Raw genomic sequence first — 17,279 nt, 5'->3', positions numbered from 1 at the left:
GACGAATGGTTTGGTTCACCAAATTGCCTGGGTTTCCGGCCACTTTCGCGGACGAGCCGCCCAGCATCGGCCATGTGGTGCTTTTCGGGGCCAGCTCCGTCGCCGATCCGGCGTCTCAGCGCTACGAGAAACATTTGATTGCCAAAGGGTATGACGTGTCTCACACAGACGACGCCAAAGACCTGGCTGGCCTCGACAAAGGTACCATTGTAATATACCTCCCGGGCCCGAGCTCTTCTAGACTGGCCGAAGTAGCATCGGACTTTTGCGATGCTCTTGTATCAGCTGCCAAGGCCATGTCATCGTCCCCGTCCGGAGTTAAGCTTTTCGCGCTGATTGGTGCAGAGGATGACCGCTTGGCTACGGCACCTCTATATGGATTAGCCCGGGTCCTTAACTCCGAGTTACCTGATATATGGGGAGGGCTGTTCGAATGTGAGGACGGGCGCGTTCCGATTACCGGAATGAAGTATATCCAGGGTGAAGACGTGGTTCGATATGATGATGATGATGTGGGCAGGGTGGCCCGACTACGTCCTTATCGCCAAGCTGCCTCCAATGCCGGGCCCAGAACGGAGTAAAGTGGTATTTCGCGCCGGGGGAACCTATATGATCACAAGTGGTCTGGGTGCACTTGGTCTGGAAATAGCCAAGTGGATGTGCGAATCGGGGGCGCGCAGGCTCATTCTCGTCTCGCGGCGTAAATTACCACCCCGAACAGCTTGGAAAGACTCGGTCGACTACTCAGGCGTAGTGGACAAGTTGACGGAGCTCGAGAACATGGGCGCCACCGTCCAAAGCGATCAGCGTAGATCTCAGCGCCGTAGATGCCGACGTGGCTCTGTCCAATGCCATCGATCAGTTGGGGCTGCCGGCGGTTACAGGGGTGGTGCATGCAGCCGGTGTGCTCCATGGCCAGAGCATCCAGAACATCACCCGAGACGCCTTTGACAGCGTCCTGGCTCCGAAGATCCAGGGTGCCTTCCACCTGGACAAGCTGTTCCCCCCTGGGACTCTCGACTTCTTCACCCTGTTCTCCTCATGCGGCCAGCTCCTCGGGTTCCCGGGGCAAACGTCGTACGCCAGCGCCAACGCCTTCCTCGATGCCCTGGCCGAGCGTCGCCGAAGCCAGGGAGACAATGCTGTTTCCATTCAATGGACGAGCTGGTGGGGGCTGGGTATGGCGGCCAGCACCGCAGCCGTCAATGCCGAGCTCGAGGCGCGTGGCATCTCGGATATCACTCTGCAGGAAGCTTTCATGGCTTGGGACCGCATCGCTTCCCTCGACATGAGCCAGGCAGTGGTATTGAGGGCTTTGCCACTCAACGCTGGCGAGCAAGTCCCCCATCCTATTCTTGCGGATATCTCGCCTCGACGGGCCCTGCAACTTGCTGCCCATGATGGCTCTTCCGGACCTTTGGGTACCTCTGAGCCTGAAGGGTCAGAGAAACCGCTGGTCAATACTTTTGAAGTCAATTATATCAGAAATTTCTGGTATGGCCGAGGCGGACATTGATCCATCCATAGCCCTTTCCGAGATGGAAATGGACTCTGTCGTTACTGTCTCGTTTAGGAGCAAGGTTCAAAGACTTCTTAAGATTAAAATGGCTCCAACTTTGCTTTGGAAATGTCCGACTATCAATCATCTAGTGGACCATTTTGCTCTCAAGTGATAAGAGTGCAGCAACTAATAGTATATAGCATGTTATAACAAGTTAATATAAACACTTCCGATCGCCCGATTCTTTGCTGCTTTCGCTCAGGCTTCTAGTCTCTATACTTGTGCATGTTGGCTACGTACAAGAGGGGTTTGCTCTCGTATCTGTACCACAGCTGTAGCAAATGCTGCAAAGCCACTCCTGAACCCCTCATTTGTCACAGAACAAAGACGTGAGCAGCAGAGATTCGAAAACATCCCCAATGGATTCCGGAAATACAAAGGCAGGGTTCAATAAGGTGCATTGCCTCTTCATTGGAATGCCTGTAGAGAATTGGGGGGGGGGCCAATCATGGTGCCTGAATCTCACTGCCCCTCAATCCCAGTACCCTGCTAGGCATGCTGCTGGCATTTGCTCACGCTCCCACTGTCCCACATGCATGTGATCGATATGGCCCGGGAGCTAACGAGTAGTGGCAACCGAGCACCTTCCGCATTGGGCCAACTTTGATCAGGGATCTTGATATCGATATAGTTTCTTATCATACTGGTTGGCACCGAAAGGCCGAGCAGACAACAACCACTATGATTGCCTACGGGGGAGACTGATCATGGGGATTCAAGATGGCTTCGCCGATCACTTCCATGGATGACCATCCGCTCTAGTAAACTATTGCAGCATCGAGCCGTTGCCGGCAGCAAAGCTCATCTAGGCGGTTAAACCCGATCGAATCAACTCCGGAATCCCTTTGGTGCGGAGACTGTTGACTCCACCTGCAGTAACCAGTCTCTTTAATCCCCCCGTCCTAGCCTATTTACTTGCCTAATACCTGCACAAGGTGCTGCAGCAAGCTGCAACCCGACTCGTGTTAATAAAGAGGAGAGCGTTGGAGAAATGAAGCAAAACACGACCTGGTTAAACATATTTGTAAGGACTGAAGTGGTATACACCCGTCCCAGTCCACGTATAAAGACCAGGAACGTCTCCAGATCTTGGCGCACTCCATTCTGATCACCTAAAAGCTTGTTTCGACCACTACAGCCAAACCGCGACCTCGGATCGTGGAGAGTCATGTCTTGGCTTGCTTGGCTCTTCCACTGATCCACCGACCCTTTCGCAACCTCTTCTTAGCCTGGGTTTGGCCCTCCTGATTGGACAGCAACTGGGCTCGTCGACACCCCAATCCTCCTGGCATCCCCCTTGGCAGCATGTACCATTGTGCCATGCAGGATATGCAATCCTTGGCGGCCCCTTCGCCATCAAACTTCCCAATGTGTACGTATGAAGCCCTAGCTATCTCTGGCGGAAAGGCCGACCCGACTAGACCATTTGACTCCATGGTTATGCCACCTTCCTCGACTGTGTATTATTGCCGTTGGTATAACTGATAGTCCACTGGATTATGCAGGATATCCGCCACGGAAGCACCTATCAGTCTCGGTCAATGGACCTATTTTCCAAGGTTCCCTTCCCATCTATCTATGTGCTTGCCTATTCGGAACTGGTGTCTACTTGAGCGTGTGTGGCATGCCAGGCCCAGAACCTGCCCATTCGACATGGTGGTGAACAACCATGACTGCCGAGCCTTACACTGATAAAGGCTAATCCCGGAGGAGATCTCCAACCCAATATCGGCCACCTCGCATGATTGGCTACTGAGGCTTCAACTCCGGTATATGGATCTGCAACGTATCTATCATCCTACACTCCCGAATACTCACTTCTGCGCATCTGGGAGTCACCACACGCACCCCTGTTCTTAGGTAGTAGCTATCTCATGGAAAAATCAGTTTCGCACACACCTGCCCTAACGCATTTGTTGCATCCACACTTCGGTCGCACTTCCCATCGAAAAGGAAGGTGACTCGTGTGCAAATGCACCTGCTTATCAGGTCCTGTCACCAGACTGTTGCTTCAGGTTGATACCGGTCAAATCCTCCGCATACTTTGGCCCGTGTATAAAACCTGGCGCCAATCCTGCCTTTCCTCATGCTGGACACACTCACCACAACCCAGGTTCTTACCATTTCAACCGTCAGTCGTTGCCTAATCATGAAGATCACCGCCACCATCGCCGCGCTCACCTGCGCCCACGTCGCCCTCGGCGCCCCCTCTCACCGAGGTCCGTCGCGAGCGCGCCGCCGCCAAACGCGCTGCCCAGCGAAAGCTCGGGTCGTCGCAACCGCTCATACCGGTCGACAGCGTCACTGAGGCTGGGATCAACAACACCCACCCGATATAGCAGCAACTGGGCCGGCGCCGTCCTCATCGGTCGCGGCTACACGTCCGTGACCGGCACCATCGTGGTCCCGACGCCGGGCCCGGGCGCGAGCGGCCAACAGTCGGCGGCTTCGGCTGGGTGGGCATCGACGGCGACACGTGCTCGACGTCGATCCTGCAAACGGGTGTCGACTTCACGTATTCGAACGGCCAGGTCTCGTACGACGCTTGGTATGTGCCACTTGCCTAATCACCATCCTTCCCCTGCTTGAGCCTATCATGTATATTAGATCAACAGTCTCCGGAGTGACTGTAGCGGACACGTCACCGACCCCTAGGGAGGTGAGGCGTCAGCCGCCACGCGGCGTCGCTGCGACGTTGAATATCAACAACAAACGAACAAACAAGCAGGGCAGATCGAACTAACCAAGCCAACCAGGTACGAGTGGTTCCCCGACTACGCCTACAACTTCGACGGCATCACGATCCGCGCCGGCGACACGGTGACGATGACGGTGACGGCGAGCAGCAAGACGGGCGGCACGGCCGTGATCGACAACCAGTCGACGGGTCAGACGGTGACGCACACGTTCGCGGCGCAGTCGGCGGCGCTGTGCGAGACCAACGCCGAGTGGATCGTCGAGGACTTTGAGTCGGGCGGCAGCCTCGTGCCCTTTGCCGACTTCGGCACCGTCACCTTCACGGGCGCCTCGGCCAAGAGCGGCGGCAGCACCGTGGGAGTGAGTGGCGCTACCATCATCGACATCCAGCAGGGCAACAGGGTCTACACCGACTGCGGCACGTCGGGGTCGTCTTCTGTCTACTGCCGGTACACTGGTTAGGAGAGAGAGAGAGAGAAGGTGCGGCTCGTATCATCGGTATCTAGCAATGAGGTGGGAATGGTGGGGAGATCGTCAACTTCATAGTGGACGAGACCAGACAAGTGGGCTAGTATCAATGGAGTAAATGGCAGGCATGTTGGATGATACAAATGGAGTAAACGGGGTTTCAAGGTAGCATCTAGCGTTGGCCCGATCTTTCGATTTCAGTGATGAATTACAAGTCGATCGGATTCCCCTTCACTTGCAATTGTTTATGATATTGGTTGATATTCGTCTATTAGATTATGATCCAACATAGGAAAGAGCGAATGAAAGGTATCGAAATAACGAATGAAATCTAGAAAGAAAGCACGAACCCATATCCCTCAGCTCCCCCAAAACCCAACATGAGTGTAGACACCGAAAGGATAGGTCAACCCTTCCGGCATACCCAACTCCTCAGCAGAACCTCTCATGGCCGATCAAGGGGACCAAGCACCGCGGTCCCAAGCGAATGTGCAGAATGTCTGTTCTCATCATTCCTGTTTGGATCCCAGTCAGCGGGACTCATTCAGGTGAACCAAGAACCTAAGGATCTCTCTACCTACAACGATGGGATCCGAGGCGGGTTGCGGGCGGTAACAGGCGCCGAGGCAGAAGAAGGTGCTTCGGTGTTGTTGGCAGAGGCGGAGGCGGCGGCAGTAGTAGAAGCAGCGGCAGTACTAGGAGAAGGGCCACGAGACGAGGATCGGCCTGGAGCGTGGTCCCGGCCTCGCTGCCGCTGGCGTGGCCGCTCTCCATCTGCGCGGCGGCGTCGAAGGGCCTCGCCGAGAAGGGAGCGATGGTAGCGGCAGCGGCGCCGGAGGCGGCGGCCTGGGCCATCTGCTGCTGCTGTTGGCCCTGCTTCTTGGAGGAGGAGAACTTGGCCGCGATAGCGGCACGAGGTCGCTGATAGAGGTTCTTCTTGAACCGGTACTTGCGGCTGCAGTCGGTGAAGATCAGGAAGCCGAAGAGGGCGCCGATGATGACGAGGAAGCCCATGGCGAAGCCCATGGAGCGCGCATCGTACTCGAACTCGTTGCCCTTGTAGAGGTCGTTGGTGGTAGTGGTGGCGTTTTTGGCCGTCGCGTTGATGCCGTTGTTGTTCTCGGCGGCCATGATCCTAACTCCGGGCCCGGTGTGGTTGCTCACATGAGGGCAGAGAATACTGGGTTGGCTCTCGGGGTCGCCACAGTGGGGCGCGACGACGGCGGCCGTCTCCTCCTCCTCCTCGGCGGTCTCGGCGGCGTGAGGTGACGAGAGGGGATGAGGACGCATCCAAGGCATCTCCGGGTGGCATCTCCAGTCTTTGACCATGTCTATGAAGTCCTTGCCGGGGTGGGCCATGTGCCAGTGTTCCCATGTCCCGCAGGGCTGCGGGGGGCGACGGCCGGCGACCTGTCGTCCACCTTCTCCTCCCCCTCGGTCGCGGCCGCGGCACGAGACGAGAGGGGGGGCCGGTTGTGAAAATGCGGCTTGCACTCCGGTCGCAGCACGTAGTCTATGTAGTTCCGGCAGGGCTTCTTCTTGTCCGTCGGCTTGCCGCTCACCTGCTCCTGCTCCTCGGTCTCGGCCGCGGGAGGCGAGTAGGCCCGGGCACGCATACACCCATAGTCTCCGTATTCCAGGCAGGGATCGTCTGCCGGAACGTTGTCGACGACGTCGTCGATTCCGTTGGGCGGGGCTGGGATCATGGGAGGAATCACGGGACTGCCGGCCATATCGAGTCCGTTGGATGGGACAGGGATCATGGGAGGCATCACGGTAAATGGCAATTCGCTGGTACCATCCTGACCGCCTACCGGCCCCTCGGTCTCGGCCGCGCGAGGCGAGTGGGGCCGGGGACGCATACACGCCTCCAAGTCTCCGTAGCCCTGGCAGGGATCGTCTGCCGGGACCTCGCCATTAGCGAATGAACGCTTGGAATTGGGATCATCATTCGGGTGATTCCAAGGCCAGTGAATGGGAATGTCACCACCAAAAGGGAGACTCATTTGACGATTGCTGGGATCGTCACTCTCATGGGGAGCTCCCCATGGGAGACCGTCACTCATACGGGCAGCATGGCGAGAGGGTGGCAGGGCGCTCGGCTCCTCGCGGCTAGGGGGGAGGGTGTGGGCCTCGAGGGCTAGTGCTGCGATCAATGGGAGCCATTTTTTTTCTCCTTCTTTGTCTGTCTTGGTTTCTGTTGTGTGAAGTGTTGTGTGTGTGTGTTGGTAGCGAGCTGAAAGTCCTTTAGAGGGATCAGCGTGTTGTTGTTGGCTTGTTGTTTGAAGGAAGTGAGAGGAGAGAAAGAACTGGCTGAATGGTCGAGATCAAGGATGCATGAAATATGAGAGAAATGGTAGACCACAGACTAGAGAGAACCGCGTGTAATATATGAGATGTGGGAGCCATCGGAGAAAGGAGGGTCCTTCAGAATTTTTGTCGCTCCGCTCGCCATGATAGAGTTAAGTGCGTGGGGGAGGTTAACTTGGCTGAGACGGGGTATATACAAACTATAATCCCTTACTCAAGTGATGTACATACATTCTTACGTTACCCATCCCAAAAAGCAAGTTGTATCGGCGGTGGCATTGGTGAATAATACCAACCACACTTGATCTCCGCTATTCGCATTTCGGTAAAGGCTACGACTCAGGAACTAATACTGCGGGCAGCTTTGACTGAGCCCTTTCTTATTCCGATATACCTCCGCTAAGTAGGCAAAAGAAGAAGAATGGAAAAATGATATGCATATAAGCCATCTCCGGATTGTCCTATCCGGGAAGACCAACGTACCAAGTATGCTGTAGAGTTTATCCACCTGGCCCCCACACACCGAGCCAGTTAGGGGTCCAAGTCAAGGTAGAGTTGATTAGGGCTACGAAATAACCAGCTCATTATGCTTAACTCTATCTCAAGCCATCTCCTGAAAAATGCGCATGTTCCCTTTCGGGAAGCCCGGGGTCAGCAGAGATAATGAACAGTCTGGGTCGTCAAGGCCTGTCGAAGGTGCTGAATGGTGGTTTGTTCAATTATTACTTTGCAATTCTAAACTGTTCCCATGGTCCCCTCGAGGGTCATGGAATATCCCTATGTATCCTCTTTCCCTTATCTCCCCTGTATTCGATATCGAAATCGTTGTGAAAGGCTAGACTCGACCTTGGCCGGCAAAAGCGCCATCGCAGAGTTCCTCGCCAAATTACCTTGAGTTTGGTGTAGCCAGAAGTAGGCGCCTTTGTAGGCAGCGCATGAAGTGTGGTACAAATTCGGATGCCGACGTCAAACAATGAAATCTATACCTCGAGTAAAACAAGGTAGTAGTGCTCGAATCTCTCAATCCACCTCGTCGTCATTGTTGTCTCCCTTGGACGACTTGCCCGTGTCCAGTCCCTCCAGCTTCTTCCGCGCCTCCTCCAACGCTGCCTCGTCCTCCGGCTCGTCTGCTGCTTTGCTGGCTTCCGTAGTAGCCTCCTCCGGCTGCGACGTGTGGGACGCCAAAGCCGCGGGCTTCAGTGATCCGTTCTCGTTCACGTCTTCCTTGAGATAGAGCGTGAAGAGCACCACCAGATAGGTGTCGCCGGTGGATTTGTTCCGGAGTACATATCTAAGGCGATGTGAGCGTTTCGGATTGGACCTGGGAGACAAGTTGAGTTGAGATTGGCAAATTCAAATGACGTCAAATGCAGTGATTTGGGGGTATACCACAACTTACCTAGGCCCTGCCCATCCCAGTACTTCATGATGGGCAGGGTGAAACCTGGCAGCTTCAAGCTGAAGTCGCCAAAGTCCAGGTAGGGATTGTAAAAGTCGACGCCGTAGGTCTTGCCGTGCTCAAACACCCACTTCTTCTTGCTGTCGGCCCGGAGCGCCCACTTCATGCGCTGTTTCGCGCCGTCAGGGGCGCCAATGGCCTTTCGCGCCTCCAGGCCCTTCTCGTCGCCTCCTTCGTCGAACCAGAGCCCTCCCTTCTCGGGATCGTTCTCGCCTTGGCCCACATGCACGCTGTTAAAGGACGAGAGCGCATGGCCATACAGGTAGGGCTCCTCAGCATAGGCGTCGCCATCCAGACCAGGATCGATCCACCACTTCACGATGCTCATGGCTGTGTTAAACCCCGGTGGCAGTCGGTCTCGAATGGGATGGTCAAAGTCGTTGCCCCACTGGAGATCAGCAGCCGATATGCCGTTTGAAGGTTGCTTGGCGACATCATCAGCGTCTTCCTCGGACGACGACGTTTTTGCGGCACTAGAGCCGGCTGGCTTCTTTGGGGTGAAGCGGAATGATATACTGTACTGGTCCTTGTTGTAGTCATGAGGCGGCTGTGAGAAGTATGGGGAAGTAGTAGGCGAGTTCCTGGGCAGGCCTCGGTAGTTTTGCACCCGGACGTTGAGCTCCACGTCCATGAAGTCGTTGGAGACCTTCAGCGGCTCGGATGCGTTGACAGGGACCACTTCGTGGGTGTCGACATCATAACTTGAACCTGCCGTCACCCGCAGGACGTACTTCTCTGCGGCCATTTTGGGGAAGTTGTGCTGCTGGTTCCAGAGAGCCACAGGTAGAATGAAGTCGGCAAGTGAGTGTTGCCGTAGACGAACGCCAGCTGTGGAGCGATGAAGTCTGGGAAGATGAGTAAGCGTGGAGGGATCAGCGACCCGAAGAGGATGTATAAACGATCTAAGCTTAAATCGAGTTGCCGGGGTCTGCTGCAGTAGGTCTCAGTACCTGAAGAGGAGTGATCTCAAAAACAGTGAAGTATTTCCTTAACGCGAGCGAAGGCCGGGCCGTCGTGAATAAGAGGGTCTTCTAGGCAGGAGAACGATCTTAGAATATATTTAAAGATAGGGCCAAGAGATAGTAACAAACAGGGATGAAGAGAGATGAGATGGTCCCGAAGAGCCGGTTCTAGGTAGGAAGGATGTCGCGGTCACCAGTACGTACAAAGACAAAAAAGGGTCTTCGGGTCTTCTCGTCTCCTTCTTTGATGACGTCGAATTTTGCGAGCTTTGACCACGGCCAAGCGTGGAATCTGCCGACCCACTTTCGCTTCCGTCCTCAAGCCTCATCAAGCAATCACTTTAGCCGCCCGCAGCCACCATCTACTGCTATTCATACATGTATTGACATGTGAAACCAGACAGTTCTCGAGATGTGAGTAACCTGAAAATTATACCAGGAAATGTCACAATTCAGTTCGATGAACTCCGAAAGGAGCATGGGACTAGCGTAGCATGAGCTGGAGAAACAATAAAACAGTTCAACCCCACCAACCAACCCACCAACAGGGCTCAACAGTGCGGGGGATTCTTACTGGCTCCTAATAAGTACTGCGACATCAACACCTCGGGCTTCAACAAAGCATTTGCTAAGAGGTATGCAGAGATGGATTCTCCATTTTGCTACACATTCTTCAGTTTTATTAGTATATACGGATACCTATGTAAGTATGTTTTGTTACAGAGCTGAGATTTCGTCCAGCCAGTGTAGTGTGTTCCAACTGGTTCCAATTGACCCAAGCTACTGATCCAATGTGAGACATCCTGACCAGCATGAGATATGACGCGCATGTACGTATAAGTTGGTCGCGCGCTATTCAGCTGCTTTTTACGGCTTGAGGAAGCTGTCGATATCTACCCGCTCAAAGAAGCTGATGTGTCCGAAATCGACCCAGAACTGCGCCAGCCGGTTGTGCGAGATTAGAATGAGCCGGGATTCCATATATTTATCTGAAGAGCGTCGTCAAGTCAGCTTGGTGTGCTCGCTCTCTTTCAGGGTTCATCGATATCATATAGTGCTGTTGGAGAGCTAGAGAGAGACTCACCATTGTAGAATCCGGTATGCGCAATGTGACCCGTGCTCTGAACAACTCGCGCGCCTTGGAACGGATGCTCTTGGGCCACATCCACGAAGCCCGCTTCGCCCAGGTCCTTTGCGACGAAGGTGTACTCGCCACGCGGCACGTTGGGGTCGCCCGTAAGCTTGATAGCTTCCAGCCTACCCGTGTATACCCTTTCCCGTAGGAACCGGTCCTCGTACTGGGCGTCCGTCTCTCCTTCGAGGCGCTCCAGCGGCGTGTTGGTTTCGTCGGTGTCGGGCTGGTTGAGCAGCAGAAACTCGCAGCCGTGGCCGCTGTAGTCCCCGACCCAGATGCCGCGCCACGGCCTCTCCTTGGTCGGCGTATAAAGCGCAGGGTCCAGGGTGGAGTAGGTTACGAATTCCTCGCCCAGGTGAACCCCCAACGTCGGCGGCCCCATTTCCATCCACTGCCGCACGCGGAAGCACTGCTCGGAGATTTCGGAGCGGGCGCTCGGCTTCCATATGGCAGGCGACGTGCGCGACGGGCGGTCGGTCTGGATGGGCATGATCCCAGATGCCTCGCCATGGACGCGACCCGACGCGGGGATGGGGGGCGGGGGCCAAACGAAGCCGTACGGCCACTCCTCTGCCATGGTGTCGCGGAGCATGTCCTCGGTGAGATCCTTGGCGAGAATGATATTGCTCAGCCGCGGGTCCGAGCCGTGGTTCATGTGCATCTGCTGTTCCGAGAAGAACTGGTGTTTCGGGGCGAACTTGCTGGGGCACGACTCGCTGCGCACAAGGTTGACTCGCCAAGGGGGCTGAACTTGATGACGGGCTTGTCACGGTGCAGCCGCACCTTCGGGTCGAAATGGTGGATGAAGACGTCGGAATCTGCGAGCCACGCCTCGTTGTCTTCCTTGTTGCTGATGGCGATGATCTGGTACCCCTCGATGACGCCTCGGCGCTGGTCGTACTGCACCACGATCATCTGGCCCGGCAGGCCGCGATCGGAGAACCAGATCTTGTTTCGGGGAATAAACCAGTACGGATCGTGGCTTATGTAAAGCTCACGGAACGACTCACAGGGATACGGTGAGGTTATCGTATTACCTGGGACGTTGGCTGGACATGCCGTTGCCAGTGCACGTCGGTATCGGCGTGCTGATGAAACTTCCTGCACACCTGCGTGGCCACCGCCAGCTCCACCGGCGAGAGGTAACTCAGGATTGCATCGATGATCTTGGGGGGCAACTGTAACACATTGCAATTGCCAGACTTGGGCTCATAAGCTAACATAACATCCGACACTGAAAGCTCCTGGCTGGCAGCGTCATTCGGGGCGCTGGTGTGGTTGTTTGCGGGGTAGCGTCGTAGACCGCTGTCCGAAGCAGCATTGACAGCTGAGACGCTGTCTTCATACTCCGGGTTGATACCTGCATACCTGGCTCCGGTGATAAGCCCTGGACGGTCTGCACCTTTGTCCGTCGACATGGTGTCGCGTTTGCGGCGATGCACTTCACCGGCTAATTGTGGCCAAGCAGCGCAGTTGCGGAGAAAACTCTAGAATTCCTCAGCAGCGTGAAGAAACACAGACAACCAGAGAGACCAGCTCACTCAGGCTGACATGGATGCATCGGATCTCTACACGGTAAAGGCGTAAGGGGTGTGCCGGGACGCGTCTGCTGAAGTAGAAAAGGGATAAGCCAGACCACGGTGGCAAGTGGAAGCCGATTCGGTTTGTCTCAATCGGGCTCAGCGTTGGTCCGAAAGCGGATCCCCGCGGATTTGGGTGACTGGAAAATGCTACGCCGGCTACCAAAAGTGGTTGCGTCAATGAACTTCTCGGGGGAGGGTTGGTAACACAGCTTATTTAGTCATATTCCTGAGTGTGTGGTAAGATGACAAAATCATGTTGGACAGCGCTCTTCGGTAGGGACCATATATGCACAAGTTTGTTGTTACTTTTAGTGTAGAGCTTGGGAAGATGGTGGCCAAACACCCCGCCTACAGTACAGAATGCCGGAAGGTGGAAGGAAAAGGTCGAAATCTCCAGCCAAGCCCACTGAAGTCTGGATTCTTTTCTAGCAGGTTGCTGGGCTTGGTTGGAGATCGGTAGCGAGGTTCCACATGCGTTACGGAGATCGCGGGGGGTCACTAGCCGCCCCTTCAGGGCAGGTGGAATGTGCTGTAAGCCTTTTACATGATTCACGATACTTGAACAGTATTCTCTTGGTGCTTGTCAAATGGCCTTCATTGGATCCTGATCAAGAAGCTCGTTATCATGATTTTCTCTCTTATCACGTCGTTACTACTCAGTTGAGAATCAAGTGCTGCCTGCTGGTGGTCAAGCGGCCAGGAATCAACCAAAACCTGGAGGGGCAGCCGAGGCTTGCGACGACCCGCCGAGCTCGGCTTGAGGGGTCCATGTCTTTCGCTGTATCAAATAAACGAACACTGCTGGCACGAATCAGACAGGGAGCCTTTATCTCGTAACCACCTACCCAAAGTGAAGACATCTAAGAATTACGGTTCTAGTCAGCTGCTCTAAAACCTTGCTGATATGTATGTTAGGGGATCTGGTGCCCGTGGCCAGTATGCGGTAGATGGCGTCGATTAGATGCAGGCACTGGACACATGCTTCCAAAAGACAAAAAGAGTCGTTCAGGGATGCGGATTTTCAGCCTTCTGTCTTCATGTTTGGAGGGAATACATGCAACAGGATGTGTATCTAGGCATGCGAGCATCGCACTAACTCTGCCTCCTTCTCTGGCGACTTTCCTCCTCAAGTACAGGTTGCGACGATGCATCCGGGGCAGTAAAAAGTCCTACCGACTTGGCAAGGCGAGATCAACCCGGTGCGCGATACGGAGAAAGGGAAGTAAAAGGCTTCATGGTCAGACAAGAGGGACGTTTACACCAGAGTGAGAAGGTGAGAAGCCAGATTTACTTTGCATCGCATGCTTGGCGATAAGATTGCATCCATCAATGTTCCCATGAAACAGCAGCACAGCACGCTCAATAAGACAAAAATCCCTGACAGCCGGGGTGAACGGATGGAACACTTGCCCATGAACCAGTCAACCCTACCTCCTCCTCTAAGTACATACATGTAGGCATGCGCACTTTCAACCAGATAAAAATGTATGGTTTAGCATACCATTTCCATTCCCTTCTACCCTCATCTTTACAGTGCAATATCAATGCTGCGAAAATAGAAGACGTTTGTTGGTCTTTGGACGGAGTCCTAACGCATGCGGCTGCTCGCTTGTGCAAGCACGGACCACATGACGTGGACATTTGCTGCCACAGCGCTTCTAACGCTGTCTGGAATTTCTGACAGCGGTCATCAGTCGTGCTGTGCTTTTGGTGCCCGAATCTGCAATAGCGGTCATGTCCCACGGCCAACTCAAACACCCACGATGCCATGCACGAAGCCTAATATAGCAGGGAAACAGGAGCGGCATCATGAAATTTTCATACTGTTATCATGGAACACTGCATCTATACCTAATCTACTTGAGACTGTACGATTCTCTGTACTCATTAGTCGTGTGTGCCACGTAACGAAAACGTTCTATCGAATTTCTTCACCTAGCAGCTTCTTCTTAAAAGTTGCCTCCAGCTTCCTTCAATTGATTCCTTCCACTATTTTCCCGTGGGTTATTGCTCAAGAGACACTCGACAAAATGTCGATATTCAGTTTGCTGCCCGACATCCTCCCGATGATCCTGCCCTCGGCCGTCTATGTCACCAAGGCCAAAGATCTCGAGGCCCAGAGGGCGACGAGCAGCAGTTCGGGCATGGTCCGCCAAGGTGCCATTGTCGGTAAAAGCGACAAGATGTGCGCAACAGGTGAGTCGTACCCAGCCCCTATTCCAGTTCTGTATGGCAGATATCTATCTGCCTCCATTCTTCCCTTCACGCTCTCGGTTCGATGCGCTAGATGACTTTCTCTCTGTTCTAGTCTTGACTGCGAAAGCCCGATGCGCCTCTGCCGTCCACCATCACGGCGAGCAAGGTACGTTTGCAAGCGGGAGGGGTCCTCCATCTTTTTTCACATAATGGGAATGGGACTTGAAAAGCTGACTTACTTCCCCGAGAAAGATACCATCATCTACGCCGCTTCGGGCACAGGCATCCTGATGACCAACCCCGGCAATGAGGAGACTTGGTGAAGCACGAGCTGTCGCCCGGCGACTTCGCCTTCGTCCCGCCTGGACGGAGCACCAGGAAGTCAACGACACGGACGAAGACGTGGTCTGGATTCTGATCCGCAATGGCCAGAGCCTTTGGTCTTCTATCTCACGGACTGGGGCGGCGACGAGGCCAAGAGGCCTGAAGATACGGAATCATGAATCTATCTATCGCCTGCTTATGGCTCTCGGGTGGTAAACGCTAAAAGTAAATGACAAGTTGTTTTTAATGATATTTATTCTCTTCTTCAAGACTCTGTGTCACGCTTTCAATTGGAGCAGAATCGATGGATCACCGCTTGGACTTTGTCGTAACGCTTCTGCTCGTCGAACACCTGGGCATGGTCCAAGCCATCGAACCACAAAAGCTCGATGCCATCCTTCTCTAGGTGACCGTAGCCTACTTCTCGTTGCACGTCCTCGAGGGCATCATCAGCCTCGGCCCGATCCGAATCTGCATCGGAATCTCCAAGCCCCGGAAGCCAATGCTCGTTCCCTGCCAAGTACCGCGCCACGCTCAAGGTGTCCACGATGAGATCCCGCCCCGCCAAACACACGGCGACGTTGCGCTGCTGCGGCCTCCTGCCCGATCGGGTGACAGCGGCCCCGTCGCCGTTGCCGTTGCCGTTGATCTCCAATGCATCCATCTTCTTCTCCTTCTCCCTTCCCTTCGTGACCAGCTCCTCCTTCCAGATGATGTTCTGCTTCCAGTGAAAGTGCCGCCCCAGCGCGTGCGCCGTGCCCGGGTCCGTGCTGGCGAAGTACCAGAGCTGCCACTCGTTCGCGCCCCGCGGCCGGCCGCGTGAAGTTGAAGGCCACGTCGGGCATGTGCAGCAGGATGGTGACGGGGTCGACCAGGACGACCGAGTCGATCCGGGCGGCGAACGCGTCCGAGTGCAGCATGTGCGTCGCCAGCGCCGACCCGTACGAGTGCGTGAGCAGCACGAACTGGTCCCACCCGTGCGCGGCCAGGACCCGCTCCATCTCGTCCAGGAAGTCCAGCTTGCCCAGCGGCGCCGCCGTCAGGCGGAAGGAGACCGGCATGATCTCCAGGGCGATGATGCCGACCTGTCCTCCATTACCATCACCGTCATCGTCGCCGCCGACCTTCTGCGGTTGCCCCAGGCTGGACAGGAACGAGGCGTAGGTCCACAGCCCGACCCCGATGCCGTGCAGGAACACGATGGGCTTCTTGTCTTTCGCCGTGTGCTGGCGGTGCCAGTAGCTCAGCTCGCCCGAGGCGGACCGGTTGCGGGCGAAGACGCTCTGCACCCGCGGTGGCAGCACCGCGGCGAATTTGGCCGCCGGCAGGGCGTGGTACTCGAACCCGCGCCACGCGAGCTGGACGTGCGTGCCCATGTCGACGATGCCGATCAGGACGTACCAGATCCAGGAGCGGTAGCGCGTCTCGATCGAGTCGAACGTCAGCCGCAGGCTCTGCGCGCGGCCGCGGCCGGGTTTTAGTTCGTGGCCCAGGCGCTGCTCGATGATGTCGAGGTAGTCCGCGACTTCCGTCGCTTCGTCGTCGGACTCGGCGCCCGGGCGGCGATCGAAGAAGGCCCAGAGGATGAAGTCGCACACGTTGTCGCGGCGGATCTCTGCCGGGTCCGCACCGAGGAACCACAGCCGCAGGTACCGGTCGAAGTCGGGTACGTTGTCGTTGCAGCGCAGGAACAGGGCCCGGCGGTCCGTGGGCGACAGCGGCGGCGGGTGGTCCGCCTCGTCCCACAGGCGCCGGTTGTAAGGGATCCAGAGGAAGAGCGCGTACAGCAGATCAATGAGCACGTAGCCGAGGCCTACCTCGCTCGCGGGGTGCGTCAGCGCATCCCAGCCGCCGATCGCTGCCGTGAGGGCCAGACCGGCCAGGAGTATGGGGGTTCCATATTGGAGAAGCAGGATGCATAATCGGATGAAGAGCAGCTCGCGTAATGAGTTTCCGAGCATGGTGGAGGAAGTTGTCGCGGAGTAGGGTAGGGCGCCCACTTCAAATGCGGCGGCCAAGGGGTGGGTGCATATGCGATGCAAATCCGGCACTTTGTTGGTTCTGTTCAGGCTTCCGTCGCTGGAAACACAGATTGCTCGAATGCGGCGCTCGCAACGCTAAGTTAAGTACAAGAAAATTGGTCTCAATCAAACACGGTTCGCAAGCCCATCGAAATATTTTACAGTACAGTGAGACCTTAAATCACACATCGTTCTACCTTGGCAGGACTCAGTTTCACATGTGTCAATCAACAACATACCATGTCAAGTGTAATGGTGTTCCTGCATGTTGTGGCCAGTATGACTTTGCGGTGACGTAGTGACGCGACGAACAGTGCGTGGCTGACAATGCCTGTTCGTGGCTCATTTGGGGTCAAAAATCCCACTCCTTCCCAACGACAACACCTCTCAACAAAAATAAGAAAAGTCGAGCCAACCAAATGCAAGTCTCACCCGCAGAAAATTGCGATGGGGTTTTCCATACAGGTATTTTACAAATTGAACGTACGTTCCTGGTCGACACCCACGCTGTAGCTGCTGATAGCGCCCCATTTCACCCTCCTCGGTCCTCAACTCCGAGTCAG

The 17,279-nt window shown here is 55.3% G+C and overlaps 9 protein-coding genes across 9 annotated transcripts; 3 read left to right on the top strand and 6 right to left on the bottom strand.

The window, feature by feature from the left end:
- Positions 1-5: 5 nt before the first annotated feature.
- On the top strand, positions 6-1,516 carry PG994_008238 (uncharacterized protein; the record flags this gene model as incomplete). Its single annotated transcript, XM_066859647.1, has 2 exons — positions 6-469; positions 772-1,516. The coding sequence occupies 2 exons, from the start codon at positions 6-8 to the stop codon at positions 1,514-1,516; spliced, it is 1,209 nt and encodes a 402-aa protein (XP_066715134.1).
- Positions 1,517-3,676: 2,160 nt separating this feature from the next.
- On the top strand, positions 3,677-4,720 carry PG994_008237 (acid proteinase protein; the record flags this gene model as incomplete). The annotated part of the gene is made up of 2 exons (XM_066859646.1): positions 3,677-4,109; positions 4,290-4,720. Coding segments are annotated over 2 exons (864 nt in total), but the record flags the coding sequence as incomplete, so codon positions are not given.
- A 579-nt stretch (positions 4,721-5,299) lies between these two features.
- Positions 5,300-6,055, bottom strand: PG994_008236 (uncharacterized protein; the record flags this gene model as incomplete). Its single annotated transcript, XM_066859645.1, has 1 exon — positions 5,300-6,055. The coding sequence occupies one exon, from the start codon at positions 6,053-6,055 to the stop codon at positions 5,300-5,302; it is 756 nt and encodes a 251-aa protein (XP_066715132.1).
- A 2-nt stretch (positions 6,056-6,057) lies between these two features.
- PG994_008235 (uncharacterized protein) lies at positions 6,058-6,732 on the bottom strand (the record flags this gene model as incomplete). Its single annotated transcript, XM_066859644.1, has 1 exon — positions 6,058-6,732. The coding sequence occupies one exon, from the start codon at positions 6,730-6,732 to the stop codon at positions 6,058-6,060; it is 675 nt and encodes a 224-aa protein (XP_066715131.1).
- A 1,324-nt stretch (positions 6,733-8,056) lies between these two features.
- Positions 8,057-9,240, bottom strand: PG994_008234 (uncharacterized protein; the record flags this gene model as incomplete). The annotated part of the gene is made up of 2 exons (XM_066859643.1): positions 8,057-8,357; positions 8,399-9,240. 2 exons carry the CDS (start codon positions 9,238-9,240, stop codon positions 8,057-8,059), a joined length of 1,143 nt encoding a protein of 380 aa, XP_066715130.1.
- A 1,084-nt stretch (positions 9,241-10,324) lies between these two features.
- On the bottom strand, positions 10,325-11,507 carry PG994_008233 (F-box domain-containing protein; the record flags this gene model as incomplete). The annotated part of the gene is made up of 3 exons (XM_066859642.1): positions 10,325-10,446; positions 10,542-11,304; positions 11,376-11,507. 3 exons carry the CDS (start codon positions 11,505-11,507, stop codon positions 10,325-10,327), a joined length of 1,017 nt encoding a protein of 338 aa, XP_066715129.1.
- Positions 11,508-11,617: 110 nt separating this feature from the next.
- Positions 11,618-12,010, bottom strand: PG994_008232 (uncharacterized protein; the record flags this gene model as incomplete). The annotated part of the gene is made up of 1 exon (XM_066859641.1): positions 11,618-12,010. One exon carries the CDS (start codon positions 12,008-12,010, stop codon positions 11,618-11,620), a length of 393 nt encoding a protein of 130 aa, XP_066715128.1.
- A 2,195-nt stretch (positions 12,011-14,205) lies between these two features.
- On the top strand, positions 14,206-14,694 carry PG994_008231 (RmlC-like cupin; the record flags this gene model as incomplete). Its single annotated transcript, XM_066859640.1, has 3 exons — positions 14,206-14,371; positions 14,484-14,537; positions 14,624-14,694. The coding sequence occupies 3 exons, from the start codon at positions 14,206-14,208 to the stop codon at positions 14,692-14,694; spliced, it is 291 nt and encodes a 96-aa protein (XP_066715127.1).
- Positions 14,695-14,981: 287 nt separating this feature from the next.
- PG994_008230 (uncharacterized protein) lies at positions 14,982-16,656 on the bottom strand (the record flags this gene model as incomplete). The annotated part of the gene is made up of 2 exons (XM_066859639.1): positions 14,982-15,413; positions 15,478-16,656. The coding sequence occupies 2 exons, from the start codon at positions 16,654-16,656 to the stop codon at positions 14,982-14,984; spliced, it is 1,611 nt and encodes a 536-aa protein (XP_066715126.1).
- Between the last annotated feature and the right edge of the window lie 623 nt (positions 16,657-17,279).

The sequence above is a fragment of the Apiospora phragmitis genome (genome assembly GCF_038363925.1).
Source record: "Apiospora phragmitis strain CBS 135458 chromosome Unknown utg000007l:2111988.0-4706623.0:1.0-2598199.0, whole genome shotgun sequence".
NCBI classification, from domain to species: Eukaryota; Fungi; Ascomycota; class Sordariomycetes; order Amphisphaeriales; family Apiosporaceae; genus Apiospora; species Apiospora phragmitis.
Note: the sequence above shows the minus strand (reverse complement) of the source record. Positions and strands in the feature narration are given on the sequence as shown.